Genomic DNA, 13,947 nt, shown 5'->3' with positions numbered 1-13,947 from the left:
TGCAAGCTCCGCCTCCCGGGTTCCCGCCATTCTCCTGCCTCAGCCTCCCGAGTAGCTGGGACTACAGGCGCCCGCCACCTCGCCCGGCTAGTTTTTTTTTTTTTTGTATTTTTTTAGTAGAGACGAGGTTTCACCGTGTTAGCCAGGATGGTCTCGATCTCCTGACCTCGTGATCCGCCCGTCTCGGCCTCCCAAAGTGCTGGGATTACAGGCTTGAGCCACCGCGCCCGGCCAGGCTGTTTTCAACAGAAGTTTAATCTTGGCTGTGTTTCCAGTTTATGTCATTTGAAGTGGACAGTTTGTCTCATGCATGCAAGGGTATACTGTATCACAACATAACAGTGACTGATCGCTCCAGAATGACAGTATTATCGCTATGCTCATATTGTTCTACTATGAAGAAGTGCTTACAAAGTAAAAGTGAAAAAAGCAATGTATCTTTTATTTCAATTTAAATAAGTTTATAACTCAGTGTCTACCTATGAGTGATCCTTAAGGACAAAACTCATCTGTGCATTTCCATAGTGCTTATTAGCTGAAAACTGAATACATGTTTGTTAAATGAATATTGGATATTAATGGACTTTCCTAAATGAGGTCATTTTATAAATATGCATATCTCATTTAATAAAAGAATGCATAGTACTAAAAACAGACAGGATTTTACTGAATATGACCACAATGAATATTCAGAGGAATAAAAAAATGGAAATGGAAGGATCTTAGAGGTCATTTAATCTTGTAATTTTACAGAAGAGACTGTGGCCAGGATAGTAAAATAATTTTGCCAAAGGACACACCAGTATTTCTAGAAGTTTCTATATACGAAGTCAGCATTTTATTGTTAGAGATGAGGCCAGGTGGTATAGTAGTGGGGAGGTCCCTTGGCCTGAGAGCTGGGATGCTTGGGTTCTGGTCTCATTTCAGTAACAAGCTGTGTGCCCCTAGCCAGCCACCACTGGGCCTCAGTTCAGCATAGTTCTGCAAAATTAGGTGGTAGGACCAGACCCACCTACAGACCCCTTTCAGGACTGACATTTCATAATCCAAGGTTATCAATACTAATTGATGGTTGAGAATGAAAATAGTCTTTTTAATAACCAAAGATAAGAAAGAAACATGGAGTAACATGAGTATGGACAGCTGGTACTAGATATATAGGCATGGGCCACAAATAAAAACTTAGATGAAAGATTAATAACCAGGGTGCTGATCCTAGGGGATGTAACAAAATTCTCACTACAGTCTTGTTCATGGGCTCAATAAAGATGTGACTTTGGATAAGTTATGGTTCCCTTACTGAAATTTGCTAAAATTTTATGGTCCTGTATAATGGTCAGATGATAGAACAGTCACCTGTGTGCAAAGCAGTTTCTAAAATCAGGGACAGTAGGCTGCCCATTTGCTCAGTTTTGTAGGATTTTTAATTGCAGGAAACGACAGCCAAAATCTTTTATTATACGCCTAAGAGACAAAACAAGGTTTTAAGCCAAGAAATGAAGCCAAAATCTATCCCCAGTCACACATGTGCAACTTCTGACTATGCAACATACCATCATACTGTTGTAACTGATATGTTTGAAAAAGCAACTGAGAATACATGGGGTGGAATATACCTCCCCACAGTATGTAAAGCACTTCAACTGTTTTGAGTAAGACTGCCAGTGCCTAAACCAATTCTGTGCAGTCAACAGAAAGAGAGGGAAAGAGGGAAATTTACTATAGGGGAGCAGAGGGAAGACAGAAAGAAGAGGGGTTATTAGAAGACCAGAAACCCTACTTCTCCCTCAGAATTACTACCTTCTTCATTTAGGTCATTTATATGGCAGCCTTTTTCACCTCACTGATACATGTGAAGGAGAAAAATCAAGCATTTTCTACAGGCTCAAATGGAGAGATTTAGGGAGCAGAAGAATGAGACCTCTGTTTTTCATAAACTGCAAATGGTTTAGAGTTAGCCGCCTTGGGTTTGATATGGCTGTGAAGCCCTGAGCAAATTATTATCTCTAAGCTTCATTTTCCTCATCTGTAAAATGGAACTAATAGTAGTTCGAATGTTTTAGGGTGATTTTAAAGACTGAATGACATAATTCATTTAAAGGTATTAAAACAGTGCTTGGAATATAAACACAATAGTTTAAGTATTAACTGTCATTATCACCATCATTGATATTACATGAATTAGAACAGTGCATGGCCGATAGAAAATGCTTTATATCTCTTAGCTATTACAGCCACCAATGATTCCAGTGGCTCCACTTTGTAGTTATTAGAACACTCAAATGGAAGATTAGAGTCCAGTTTTCTAGTTAGACCTATACATTATGTATAAAACACTACAAATAAATCAACACTGAAAATCTTTCTGATGCTTAATATTTGGGAGACTTTTTTCAATGAGAAATGTATGAATTTTGCTATTTTCCACTTTGACTGTACTAAAAAATATTCCCAAGCAGGTAGGAGGGTGCTGAATTGCTTTCAAGCATTTCTTTCTGGCTGTGAACATTTGAGATTTAGAAAACACATAAATATACTTTATAGCATAAAAACTTGGCAATGAAGTAGGCTAAGTTGTTCTAAAAATCATTACTGTTTCCTGTAAGCTGCACTATGTAGAAAGGCCTGGAATGTAACTCTTTTGCTGGGATATATAGGGAGAGACCATGTTTGCTGAGCTGAGAGGATTCATCTGTGGAAGATGAAGTGTGACAGGGTGCATCCAGAACCCCAGAGAAGTCCTCCCAAGGCCATGAGTATCCCTGCTGCCAAGTTCCAGTTGCCCCTGCCAATGGTGACTCAACTTGCTTAATAGGCCTGATCAAATTATCTTCTCTCTGTGGGTCTTACCGTAGCAGAAAGTGCACTGCTGGAGTCTCTCTAATGCTGGTATGTAGTCGGCTCCAGAGGGAACCACTATTACTTGAAATGTGCCAGTGTCGTCAATCTAAAAGAAGCAGAAGCAACAGAAAGAAGAACTTAGTGGGTAGGGCTGCAAGAACCTCTTAAGACTACATACAGAACTGACATCTGGAGAGAGTAACACTGCTCCTAAGAAGGTACTGGGGAGGCACAGCATGCGAGCATGGCTAAGAGCTCTGCCTGGGTTTAAACCTTGACTCTCAATTTAGCTAAATGAAAACTTATTTTCCATGTTTCTTCATCTGTAAAATGAGTATACTACTACTACCTCCTAATAGGACTACTGTGAGCATTAAATGAGTTCATATTTGTAAAGCACTTACTGACACAGAGTGGGTACAATGTGGGTCATGACCACAAAACATTTTCATATCTATTACCGCAGCAATACAGTGAGTTCTTATGCTCATCATCCCAATTTTACAGATGGGGAAACTGAAGCTCAATGAAAGGTTAAAAGGATCGATCAAAAGACACTGAAGCCATTTAAGGAAGAGTATCAGAGACCTCCTCTCCCCCACCTGAGTCTCAGAGACCCATGCAAAATCATGGGATGCCCTTTATAAACAATCTTTAGGTTTCTACTATAAACTAGGCATTGAAGCTGTCTTTGAAATACACTCAGATGTATGTCCGTCCATGCAGCTCTCTGAACAACTCCCAACCCTTTCCCAGCATGGCCCCATTGTTAGTAACCCATGTGGGGAGTTTGAGGGTAGAGAACAGGGGGAAGATAAGGAGGCTCCAAACAAGAATTATGAGCTTCGCTAATCGACCCAGAGATCATTGATAATTAAAGAAAAACTGTAGACATGACCCTAATGCCTAAGAGATGAGTCAGATGATATTTTAGTTTTTCCCTGTGATTCTCCTGTCCTAAGCTAATGACTACTCTCTTTCTCTGGGAAGATGCCCTGCCACCATAATTAATCCACAGAGGTAGAACTTCAGCAGTTGTTTATATGGAGTAACTCAGTCTTCAACCAGAGCTGACTGGACGAGATATGGTGTTAAAGTAAATTTGGTCTGAGGACACCTCTGTACTTCGAGTCCTCATGTAACCAACTGCAACCTTAGTACGTACTAACTGAAAACCTGTCTTAGGAGTTATTTTTTTTTTTACAAATAGTGGAGTCTTAGCCAATCATAGCAGCTGTGCTTCAGTTAGTCACAAGTGGCCAACTGATTAGACGATGTTCAAATGAGGCAAAGGCCAAGCTGTAATCAGTCAAGCTGTTTCTGTACTTCCATTTTCATCTATAAACACTGCCTGCCACATTGTGAAGAGCAGCTCTCTGAAACTCCTCTGGTTCTGAGGGCTACTCAATTTGATGGCAGCGGCAGCCCATCTGGAGTGGCCACTGCCACGATGCTGGCTGCAGTCGGGCCCACTAGGCTTGTTCCACTCATTCAGCCTGGCAGACTGTGCTTGGCTCATGCTACCTGAGTGCAGTCGGGGCTGCACACTCCATGGAACCCTGGGAGCTGGGAACAGGTGGAAGCCTCACCCACTTCCGAGTTGGCAGGGTGAGAGCTCCTGCTCCTTGAACGCAGCTGCAGCCATCCAGCTGTGGCTCCAGACCCAGGCATCTTTGTGCTCTTGGGGGCTGGGAGTGGACAGGAGCCCTGCCCTCTTAGGAGCAGTTGCAGCTGCCTGGCCCTAGCTGTGGGCCCACACATTTCTGCACTCTTGGAGACCCAGGAAACCCTTGCCCCTACCAGCTCAGAAGTGCCTGCTCCCGCTACCTAGCTTCTCCCTGCTCCGGCACCTGCTCTGATCTTGGAGCAAAGTTGAGACTGAGCCCAGGCACTGTTGCAACCCGGCCAAGTGTGCACACACTAGGGGCACTGCTGACATGCCAGCTTCACTGCCTCAGCCCCCTCCCGAATTTGGGTGCTAATGAGCACGAGGGAGGCCAAGGGGGGTGCTCAGGGCAGCTTGGTGCTGGCCTGCAGGCACCCCTCAGTGCAAACCGCCTGGGCTCCAGTGGATGACAGAAGGAGACAAGCCGGCCTCTGCGTGGAAAGGGGTAGGTAGGTCCTCAGTGAAACCCCACCTTCAAGCCAGGGGTGGCCCAAAGCCTGGGGGCTGGGCTGACAGACAAAAATGGGAACTTACTGTGCTTTTTCTGGCCTGTCCATGGCCTCCCATGAATCAATCAGCACACACTTCCTCCCCTCTGAAACCCATAAAAACCCCGGACTCGGACAGACTCAAGGAGGCCACCAGATGACCAGCTGCAGAGAGGAGCTACCCACCCCAGGGCCTCCTCTCTGCTGAGAGACAGACACTCTTCAGGAGACCCTGCCTGCAGAGAGGAGCTACCCACTGCAGGTCTCCTCTGAGCTGCTCTGTCACTAAATAAAGCTCTTCACCTTGTTCAACCTCCACTTGTCTGCGTACCTCATTCTTCCAGGATGCAGGACAAGAACTCAGGACGCACTGAATGGTGGAGCTAAAAGAGCTGTAACACAGACAGGGCTGAAACATGCCCCTTGTTCACCATGTTGTGGGTGACAACAAGATGAAGAGAGGAGAGAAGAGCTGCAACCCTTTGGAGCCCAGACCTAGGAGCTTGCCAAGTCAGGGCTGTGACACCCTCTCTGGGACTCTGCAGTTCCTGGCATCTCCAAGCTTCCAGGTGCCACCATGTTCTCCGGTGCCATCTGTGGAAGCTGCTTGGGGTACACCTGGTCCAGCCACAGCCTCGCGGGGAGCTGCCCACCCTGCCACACCACACTCACTTGCTCACACACCCCTTGCTGCTCCACGCTTGGCTTGCCCTTGGTGGGTTTGAGATTCAGGCTGGTAGCGTGAGTCAAGCACAGCCTGCCAGGGTGAATGGGTGGAACGAGCCTAGTGGGCCTGAGTAAAAACTTGGGCAAAGGCACCACTGGCCACAGAGGTTTCCAGCTGACGAAGCAACACCCCAAGGATCCAATGACAGATTTACAAATTGCTTTTAGTGCAAATAAACTCTGCAAAATTTAACTTGCCTAAAGTTTTTAACACTTTGGTATCAAAAATGGGATCCAAAGTGGACTTCCAGTGACTCCCAGGAGCACCAAGTGACCAGGTAAATATACCTGCCTGGTCCATTGTGATCACTGATCTCTCACAGCAACTGGGGTCATGGGTGAGTTCTCTTTGATTCAAGCTCCACGAACTTGTGTTTTGAGCTCAAGTTTATTTGAGTAATTTTTATATTGGCTGGGTCCAAGATCAGACTGGATCCTATAATTAATAGGATTGCATCCAATTAGAGGCCTCAGATGTCTGACTGGGTCAGGCAGAAGCTGGACTGGGTCCAGTAGGTTGGTAAGATTAAGGAAGACAGAGAAGAGTGGGTCCATCTGGATTCAACGAGTCTTCTATCTTGGAACCTATTCTCTTCTAGAGAAATGGTGAACCTTACCAAAAATAAGAGTTATAATGGCCGCCGTGGGAAAGATTTAACTCAAACAAAATTGCTTATCTATGAGGCACTTTGGAGGTTAAGAAGGGGATCCTGGACAACTCAGGACCAATGGGCTATATTATCCATTACTAGCCATTATTCTGGAGCTCGCAAGATATGCACTTTTCCCAATTACTCCTACAGAGAACATCACTACTGTAGAACAGAAGATTGGCTCTTTGAGATGTCTTTTCAGGTTGTTTTGCATTTCTAATAATAATGGCTCCACCTGAATCCACCAACCACTCTTGTGGCCCCACCCAGAATTGACTCAGAGTGTCTGAGGACCATTTTCCACACCCCTATGATTGCACTTCCAACCAATCAGCAGCAAGCACCATTGCCTAACCACTGCCCACTTCCCCCAAACTATCCGTGAAAAGCCCTATCCTCCGAATTCTCAGGGAGACTGATTTGAATAATAATAAAACCCCAGTCTCTTGTTCAGCTGGCTCTGCATTAATTAAGCTCTTTCTCTACTGCAATTCCCCAGCATGCTAAATCAGCTCTATGTGGGCAGCAGGCAAAATGAACCTACTGGGAGGTTACACGAGCACAGGGCAAAAGCAAAGGCTAGTTATCTGGACTCAGGACCAGAGGACACCTTGGCTCCAGATACTTATAATAAATTCTACTTAGGATATGTGTATATGGGTATACCTAAGCTAGCTTAAATTGGTTTTTGTGATCTGTAAACAAAGTAGTCTTGACTACACACCAGGAGAAAGAGTCTGCATTATTATTATTATTATTATTTTTTTGAGACGGAGTCTCGCTCTGTTGCCCGGGCTGGAGTGCAGTGGCCGGTTCTCAGCTCACTGCAAGCTCCGCCTCCCGGGTTTACGCCATTCTCTTGCCTCAGCCTCCCGAGTAGCTGGGACTACAGGCGCCCGCCACCTCGCCCGGCTAGTTTTTTGTATTTTTTAGTAGAGACGGGATTTCACCGGGTTAGCCAGGATAGAGTCTGCATTATTAATAGCTACTAAGAGGTATCTCTATGCAATGTTTTAAGTGAATCATGCCTTCACTCCATCTGGATTGTGGTAAATGACTAGAAACAAAACCCAGTGTCAGTTCAGACAGCATAGCTCAGTCTAGCTGGGAAGGGCCAAGAGCTTTCTTATTGCCGACTATCAGGATCCAGGGGAAGAAAAACCAATCACAGAACATTTGATCCCGAAGAAATCAGGAATCATGTCACCTATTCTCACCATTTTAAAGATGAGCCAAGTGAGCCCCAGCAGGGGTGGATTATGGAAGGCTCCAATTTAAGTTTTGCTCTCCCCAAACAAGGGCTACCTTCCATCTTCTGTATGAGCTACCTTTATGATTAGAGTTTTGTATCAGTGGGTCTCTAACTTAATTTAGAGCAGTGTTTCTCAAGACATTGCCCAAACATTGCTGCTATTTGCTAACTAGTCTTGTGTTCTACACATTCTACATGACTACAGTGTGACCACTTCCATATTTCTGGTATTGGTCCTTGTTAGTTTAGGCTCACATTTAATCACATATCAACACATTGGTGTCAACTTAGAGTGACATCAACCTTCTCATTGATTCTAGTGAGCTGTTTTATGGTGAGAGTCCACAGAGGGTCTGCACTCTCACCCAATACCTCCCCACTTCCCCCAACCTTTTCCCCCTTAACCAAGTAATCTTTCAGTCAGTAAAGTCTGGAAGATGTAGTTTTAGAGTTCATTCATCCTACCACGTACCAATCGAGTAAGTATAGTAAGCATATTACAGAAAAATTCCTTAAAGTGAATGTGGGCTAGAGATTTAAAATAAAAGAGACCTATTATTTATGTCTCTTATTTCTCACTTCTTGTGGATTCAAAGAAGCACCAGCTTGAATGAAAGCACAGCTATTACACTCAAAGATGGGAGGTTTGGGGCATTTAGCAAATGGTTCTGAATGATACCCCACTCTTTCCTCTCTAAACATCATGTGGCATCTCTAAACATCTAAGAAAAAAATACAATGAATATTATGAATAATTTTCTTTTAGACAATTATATATAAACAAATAAAAATTATCTTCAAAATAAAAAGGTTGGGTGCCAAAATGCTTATTTTCCATTAGAAGTCTCCCCCCATTTCAACTCTGTCTCCAATCACGAGAATCATCTATAATGTTAAAGACTACACTTAGTTTTCCTCTTACCAGCAATGCCACACAGCAGTGTAAAATAAAAAGCCAGGCTAGCTAAAAGACATATTTCTTATAAAAATATTGGAAAGGGAGAGTCACCCTAGATTAGAAGCCTCAATGTGCAGCAAGTAAAATTTTATCAGAAGAGGCAATTGCTAAACAAATCTAAAGGCAAATTCCTAGGGACAAAACAAGCAAACAAACAAAAAACATGTTTTTCCATTAAAAAATGGTCCTCCATTTGTGAAGGGAGGCACAACTTGCCACTCAACTTCATACTATCATGAAAAACTTCCAAGATGGTGATCACAGTCCATTTGCTAAAACACAGGGAAATCAGTACATGCTGTCAGAGTGGGTGCTTCTGAGGCCCAACACACATGGCTGCACAGGTACCAAATTTCCCGCTGGACTACTTAACTCCCAGATGGATCAAGATTTAGAAAAGCCTTGGTAGGTATGAAACAAACTAGGGTTTTAAAATGTGGACCCACAATGAAAATGCATTGTGTCATGAGACTTTCAAGTTCTGTTCTTAAAAAATAATAGACAATAGGCCGGGCGCGGTGGCTCAAGCCTGTAATCCCAGCACTTTGGGAGGCCGAGACGGGCGGATCACGAGGTCAGGAGATTGAGACCATCCTGGCTAACACGGTGAAACCCCATCTCTACTAAAAAAATACAAAAAACTAGCTGGGTGAGGTGGCGGGCGCCTGTAGTCCCAGCTACTCGGGAGGCTGAGGCAGGAGAATGGCATAAATCCGGGAGGCAGAGCTTGCAGTGAGCTGAGATCCGGCCACTGCACTCCAGCCTGGGCGACAGAGCGAGACTCCGTCTCAAAAAAAAAAATAGACAACAGTTTGAATGTAGGTAAAGCACGATGGAAGAGAATGGATAAAATAAAGAAAAAGGTGGCAAACAGAGGTAGTAATGTAATTTCTCTTCTGTAATGTCAGACACTGGGTTCTAACCAAGTTGCATATATGGCTCTGTTTTGAACCCTTCCAGACAACCCTGCTTGATTTCATCTTCCAATGTCAAGCTGGGCCTTTGGTTTTCCAGTTTGCTCCTGTATTCTCAGACCGTAGGACAGTACCTGGTATATAAAATGAGGCATTCACTAAACATCTGTTGGATGAAACTTGGGAGCAATTCTGACTTCATCTCTAACTCCATAGCAAGTCTGAGTTCCTGAGCTTGTTATAAAGCAACATGGTCCTTGTTGTGTTTATTATCACTGAATCTGACCTGCTGATACCCAAATGAAAAGAGGTACCTCTCCAAGAGAAACGCATCACTGGGGTTTTCCTTTACCAACCTACATCCCAGCATTAGGCATCTCACACATTATTAAACTTTTGTTCTTTCTATACCTGTTGCAAAGAACTGCTCTTTGTTGAGCTTTTTCATTCATTCAACATTGGTTAAATATCTGATATATGGCAGGGACCAGTAACCTAGAAGATCAGCAGATACTGTTCCTATTGCCACACACCATACATTAGGAAAAATAAACATGAATCCGATAATCACACTTCAGTTGGGAGTGTTGGGGGCCAATGCGGCTTACATTAATGGGGGTCATTATCAAGAACTTACACCTTCACTGGTGCTCTTTTGAGGTGAACTTCTTCAAAAAAGGAGTAAAGAGTTTCTAGAAGATTTAAGTAGAATCAAGAAACCAGATTCATCAATTTCTAGGTGAGACTGAGCAGTCAAAAGTTTAAAACACAAAGTACATTTTCAGAAGTTAAATGTTGTGCACACACCTTTGAGTGGGTGAGCGGAATTGTGTCAGTTTAAGCTTACATCACAATTTGCATCAGGAGAGAAAGTTATCTCCTTTTATGACTAAATAAAACCAAGGGATGAGGGAATTACAAGGACTGTGTAACCAAAATCACTTATAGAATTTTGTAGCTACTGCTACTTCTCATAGCAGCTATATTTGCATAGCCCAGCCCCACCCTTTTCTACTTTATTGCATTTCCGTATCTGAACCTGATCCATCAGCCTTTCATCTGCATCATTCTAAGATTAGTTCAATGATGCTACTATTAATAATAGCAGTTTCAACTCCTTTACAATCTAGATTTTATTATTATTAAACAAATTTTAGTTCAGGATCAAGCAACTGAATGCTAATTAGAGCAAAAACTATCTTTTTTTTTTTTTTTTTTTTTTTTTTTTGAGACCAAGTCACACTCTGTCACCCACGCTGGCATACAGTGGTGTGATCTCGGCTCACTGCAACCTCTGCCTGCTGGGTTCATGCCATTCTCCTGCCTTTGCCTCCCGAGTAGCTGGGACTACAGGCACACGCCACCACGCCTGGCTAATTTTAGTACTTTTAGGAGAGACAGGGTTTCATCATGTTGGCCAGGATGGTCTTGATATCTTGACCTCGTGATCTGCCCACCTTAGCCTCCCAAAGTGCTGGGATTACAGGCGTGAACCACCGCGCCCAGCCAAAAGCTGTCATCCTTGAGTGACACTAGGCACTAATGCAGTGTTGCATCAATTAATCTTCACACCAACTCTAGGAACCAGGTACTTTCTGCTTCCGATATTTTACAGATGAGAAATGTATTCCAACTCTGTTATGCTTATTTCAACACTTTCACAGCAAATTTAGAGCAGTGGAAAGGGCCTCAAAAGGCCACCTTTAGCTTCTAATCTAGGAAAACCAGAAGTCACCCTCCACAGGTGAGTGACCGCCCCTATAAAAGACGTGCAGAAAAAGGTAACATCTTGTCTAGCAGCATTAATCCATGCCCAGTAAATCAACATTGCCTTTCAAAAGTTCTCTTTTAAAACCTAAAGTTTCCTACTGCTGTCACCCCTAGTATAAGAGATTTTGCAAATTTGGAATTCAGCTGGCTTATTTTCTCCAGTAATACTTTTTCATATGCTTGAAGACAGTGATTGTTTTCTTGTATGTCTTCTTTTCTCGAAATAAATTTTCAAATGGCTGGCCTTTTTTTTTTTTTGAGACAGAGTCTCACTCTGTCACCCAGACTGGAGTGCAGTGGCACGATCTTGGCTCTGCTGCCCGGGTTCAAGAGATTCTCCTGTCTCAGCCTCCCGAGTAGCTGGGAGTACAGGTGCCTGCCATCGCGCCCGACTAATTTTTGTATTTTTAGTAGAAACGGGGTTTCACCGTGTTAGCCAGGATAGTCTCGATCTCCTGACCTCGTGATCCACCCACCTCGACCTCCCAAAGTGTTGGCATTACAGGTGTGAGCCACCGCGCCCGGCCCTGTACTTTTTATTTAAGTTAAATTTTCCAGTGCCTCTTTGCTGCTCCCTGGGCCCCATTCATGGCCTCCACATGGAGAACAGAACATCGTGTGGTGCCAAGAGGCCAACTGGAATGACCCTTTGCTGGCCCAGCAGGTCCCCAGTGATGAAGCCCTGCCACTGAGCCACTATTAACGGGATATTTTAAAGTTATCCTCAGTCGTCTTAATCCCAGGTGATTTATTTAGGAATGCAATACATTTCAGATTTTACTCCACAAGCTAAGAAGCTATAACTGGAATGGCTTTTCCTTTATAAATTGCAGGTCGTTATGTAATTAGCGAAGTTATAAAATCAGCCAATTGGCTTTCATCACACAGCAACAATTACTACCCTGACTAAGTGACATGTATGTTTACTGGCCTTCTGATTCAGTATCTCTAGATTCAGAGGCAACTCAAAGAGTAGCTCAGGGAAGCACTAGAACAGCAAACTTGAAGTTCTGACATTGCCATTTCTTAGCTGTGGGAACCGGGAAAAGTGGCTTAACTTCTGCATGCTCAGCTTCTCATCATCTATTTTATACACACTACTTGTGAAAATTAAACAGGTTAATGCAAAGACATTATCCCATTTAATAGAATGAGCTTAACATGTTCCCAGTACACAGTAAGAAATACTTATTCTACTCTGCCGATCCAGAATTTTTTAAACTTCCTAACAAATGACCCTGATTTTGAAGGCAAGGTAGTATAGGAGCTTCTGAACACAGGCAAGATAAATAAGAATTGTTGTGTGAAAGGTTTCACCCTCATACCGCAAATGCACGCCTGACCGAAGGCACGTTGCTGAAAGTGATCACCACGGGAATGATTTCAAGCGCGCTGAACTCCATGGCAGCCGTAGTGATGGACTGGGAATCCGCAGACTGACCGCTGCTGAAAAATGTGGCAATTCTTCTCGTGTGCGCCCCCGGAAGCGTCCGCTTGAAGACATTCCTGGAAATAAACCGCATTGCTCTGCCAATCTCCCGGCTGGAAGAGGATCTCTCATAAGGAATAGCTTCAATTTCCCTGAGAAGTTGATTCTTCTTGTAGGCATCTGAGAAGCGCACGAGGTGCCTGGCGTGGGAGTTATAGGAGAGGATGGCTATGCGCGCTCCCACGGGGCAGCTGTTCTCCCGGACTTTAATGTCTTTCACCAGGAAAGCCATCATCTCCTTCATCCGCTCGAATTCCCGCTCAGTGACATCCCGGGACTGGTCCAGGGCAAACACTAACTCAGTTGGGTGCACTGGGCATTCGGTTTTTCCTAAAAGACCATATCCCTTATCACATAGCATTCTTATTTATTTATTTATTTATTTATTTGAAAAAAAAAAAAAGACACATAGAAGGCAAAGTAATTTTAAATGTTAACTATTCAAATACTTAAAGACAGTAAGTAATTTAAGTACTAAAACAAACATGTAAAATATTATATATTTAAATCTTGAATAATTATAGATGTTATTCTAAAAGCTGAGTCTGCTCTTTTGAATCAGGCCCAAAAGGAAAACATCTGGAATTCAGTTTTATCTTATATGAAATGTTAAAGTTGATTATCAAATTCCTTCTAAACAATAGAGAGCTCCTGGAAATACCCTTCACCTACAGAGACTGGATTAAAAGTATCAAGTTTTATTGGTGAAAGTTTACTCAGTTAAACACATTTCTTCTTTTACTTAATAAGGAAATGTAATAAGAGTTAAAAAGGAATGGCTGTGAAAGCTCTGCTGATAATTTTAGAAAAATTGGAAGAAAACTGACATAGTTCACAGAGCAAAGCATGAGATGTAAAGAGAGTAGGCAATACAGGGTAGAGTTTGGTGCCCTTGGCCCAATCACTAACCAGCCATGTGACCCTGTCCGAATTACTCATCCTGTCTGTGCCTCAGTTTCTTCATCTGTAAAATGTGAGTCATAACATCGCCTGCTACATAGGTCTGAGGTGAGCATTAAATGAATCAGCACAGGTAAAGTACTCAGAATAACAGAACTTGGCACATAGAAGGTGCTCAATAAATGTCAACCATTGCTGTTATAATTATCATTCCAGACTTTTTCACTGTGAGAAATACATCACTAAAAGGAGACTGAGGAAAGCTTTAACAGATACTTTTTTGTTTAACA

At 43.1% G+C, this 13,947-nt stretch overlaps 1 protein-coding gene across 1 annotated transcript in view; it reads right to left on the bottom strand.

Moving 5' to 3' along the window:
* The window catches only part of LOC104675733 (collagen alpha-6(VI) chain), a 152,143-nt gene that overhangs the window by 13,633 nt on the left and 124,563 nt on the right, over positions 1–13,947 (bottom strand). The window contains exons 33-34 of the mRNA XM_010380392.2: positions 12,594–13,087; positions 2,851–2,947 (exon numbers count right to left, since the gene is read on the bottom strand). Coding sequence (XP_010378694.2) covers positions 2,851–2,947; positions 12,594–13,087 — 591 coding nt within the window. The remainder of the gene's footprint in view (positions 1–2,850; positions 2,948–12,593; positions 13,088–13,947) is intronic.

Source organism: Rhinopithecus roxellana, chromosome 1, assembly GCF_007565055.1.
Source record: "Rhinopithecus roxellana isolate Shanxi Qingling chromosome 1, ASM756505v1, whole genome shotgun sequence".
Taxonomy (NCBI): domain Eukaryota; kingdom Metazoa; phylum Chordata; class Mammalia; order Primates; family Cercopithecidae; genus Rhinopithecus; species Rhinopithecus roxellana.
This window is presented reverse-complemented; position numbering and strand designations above follow the sequence as displayed.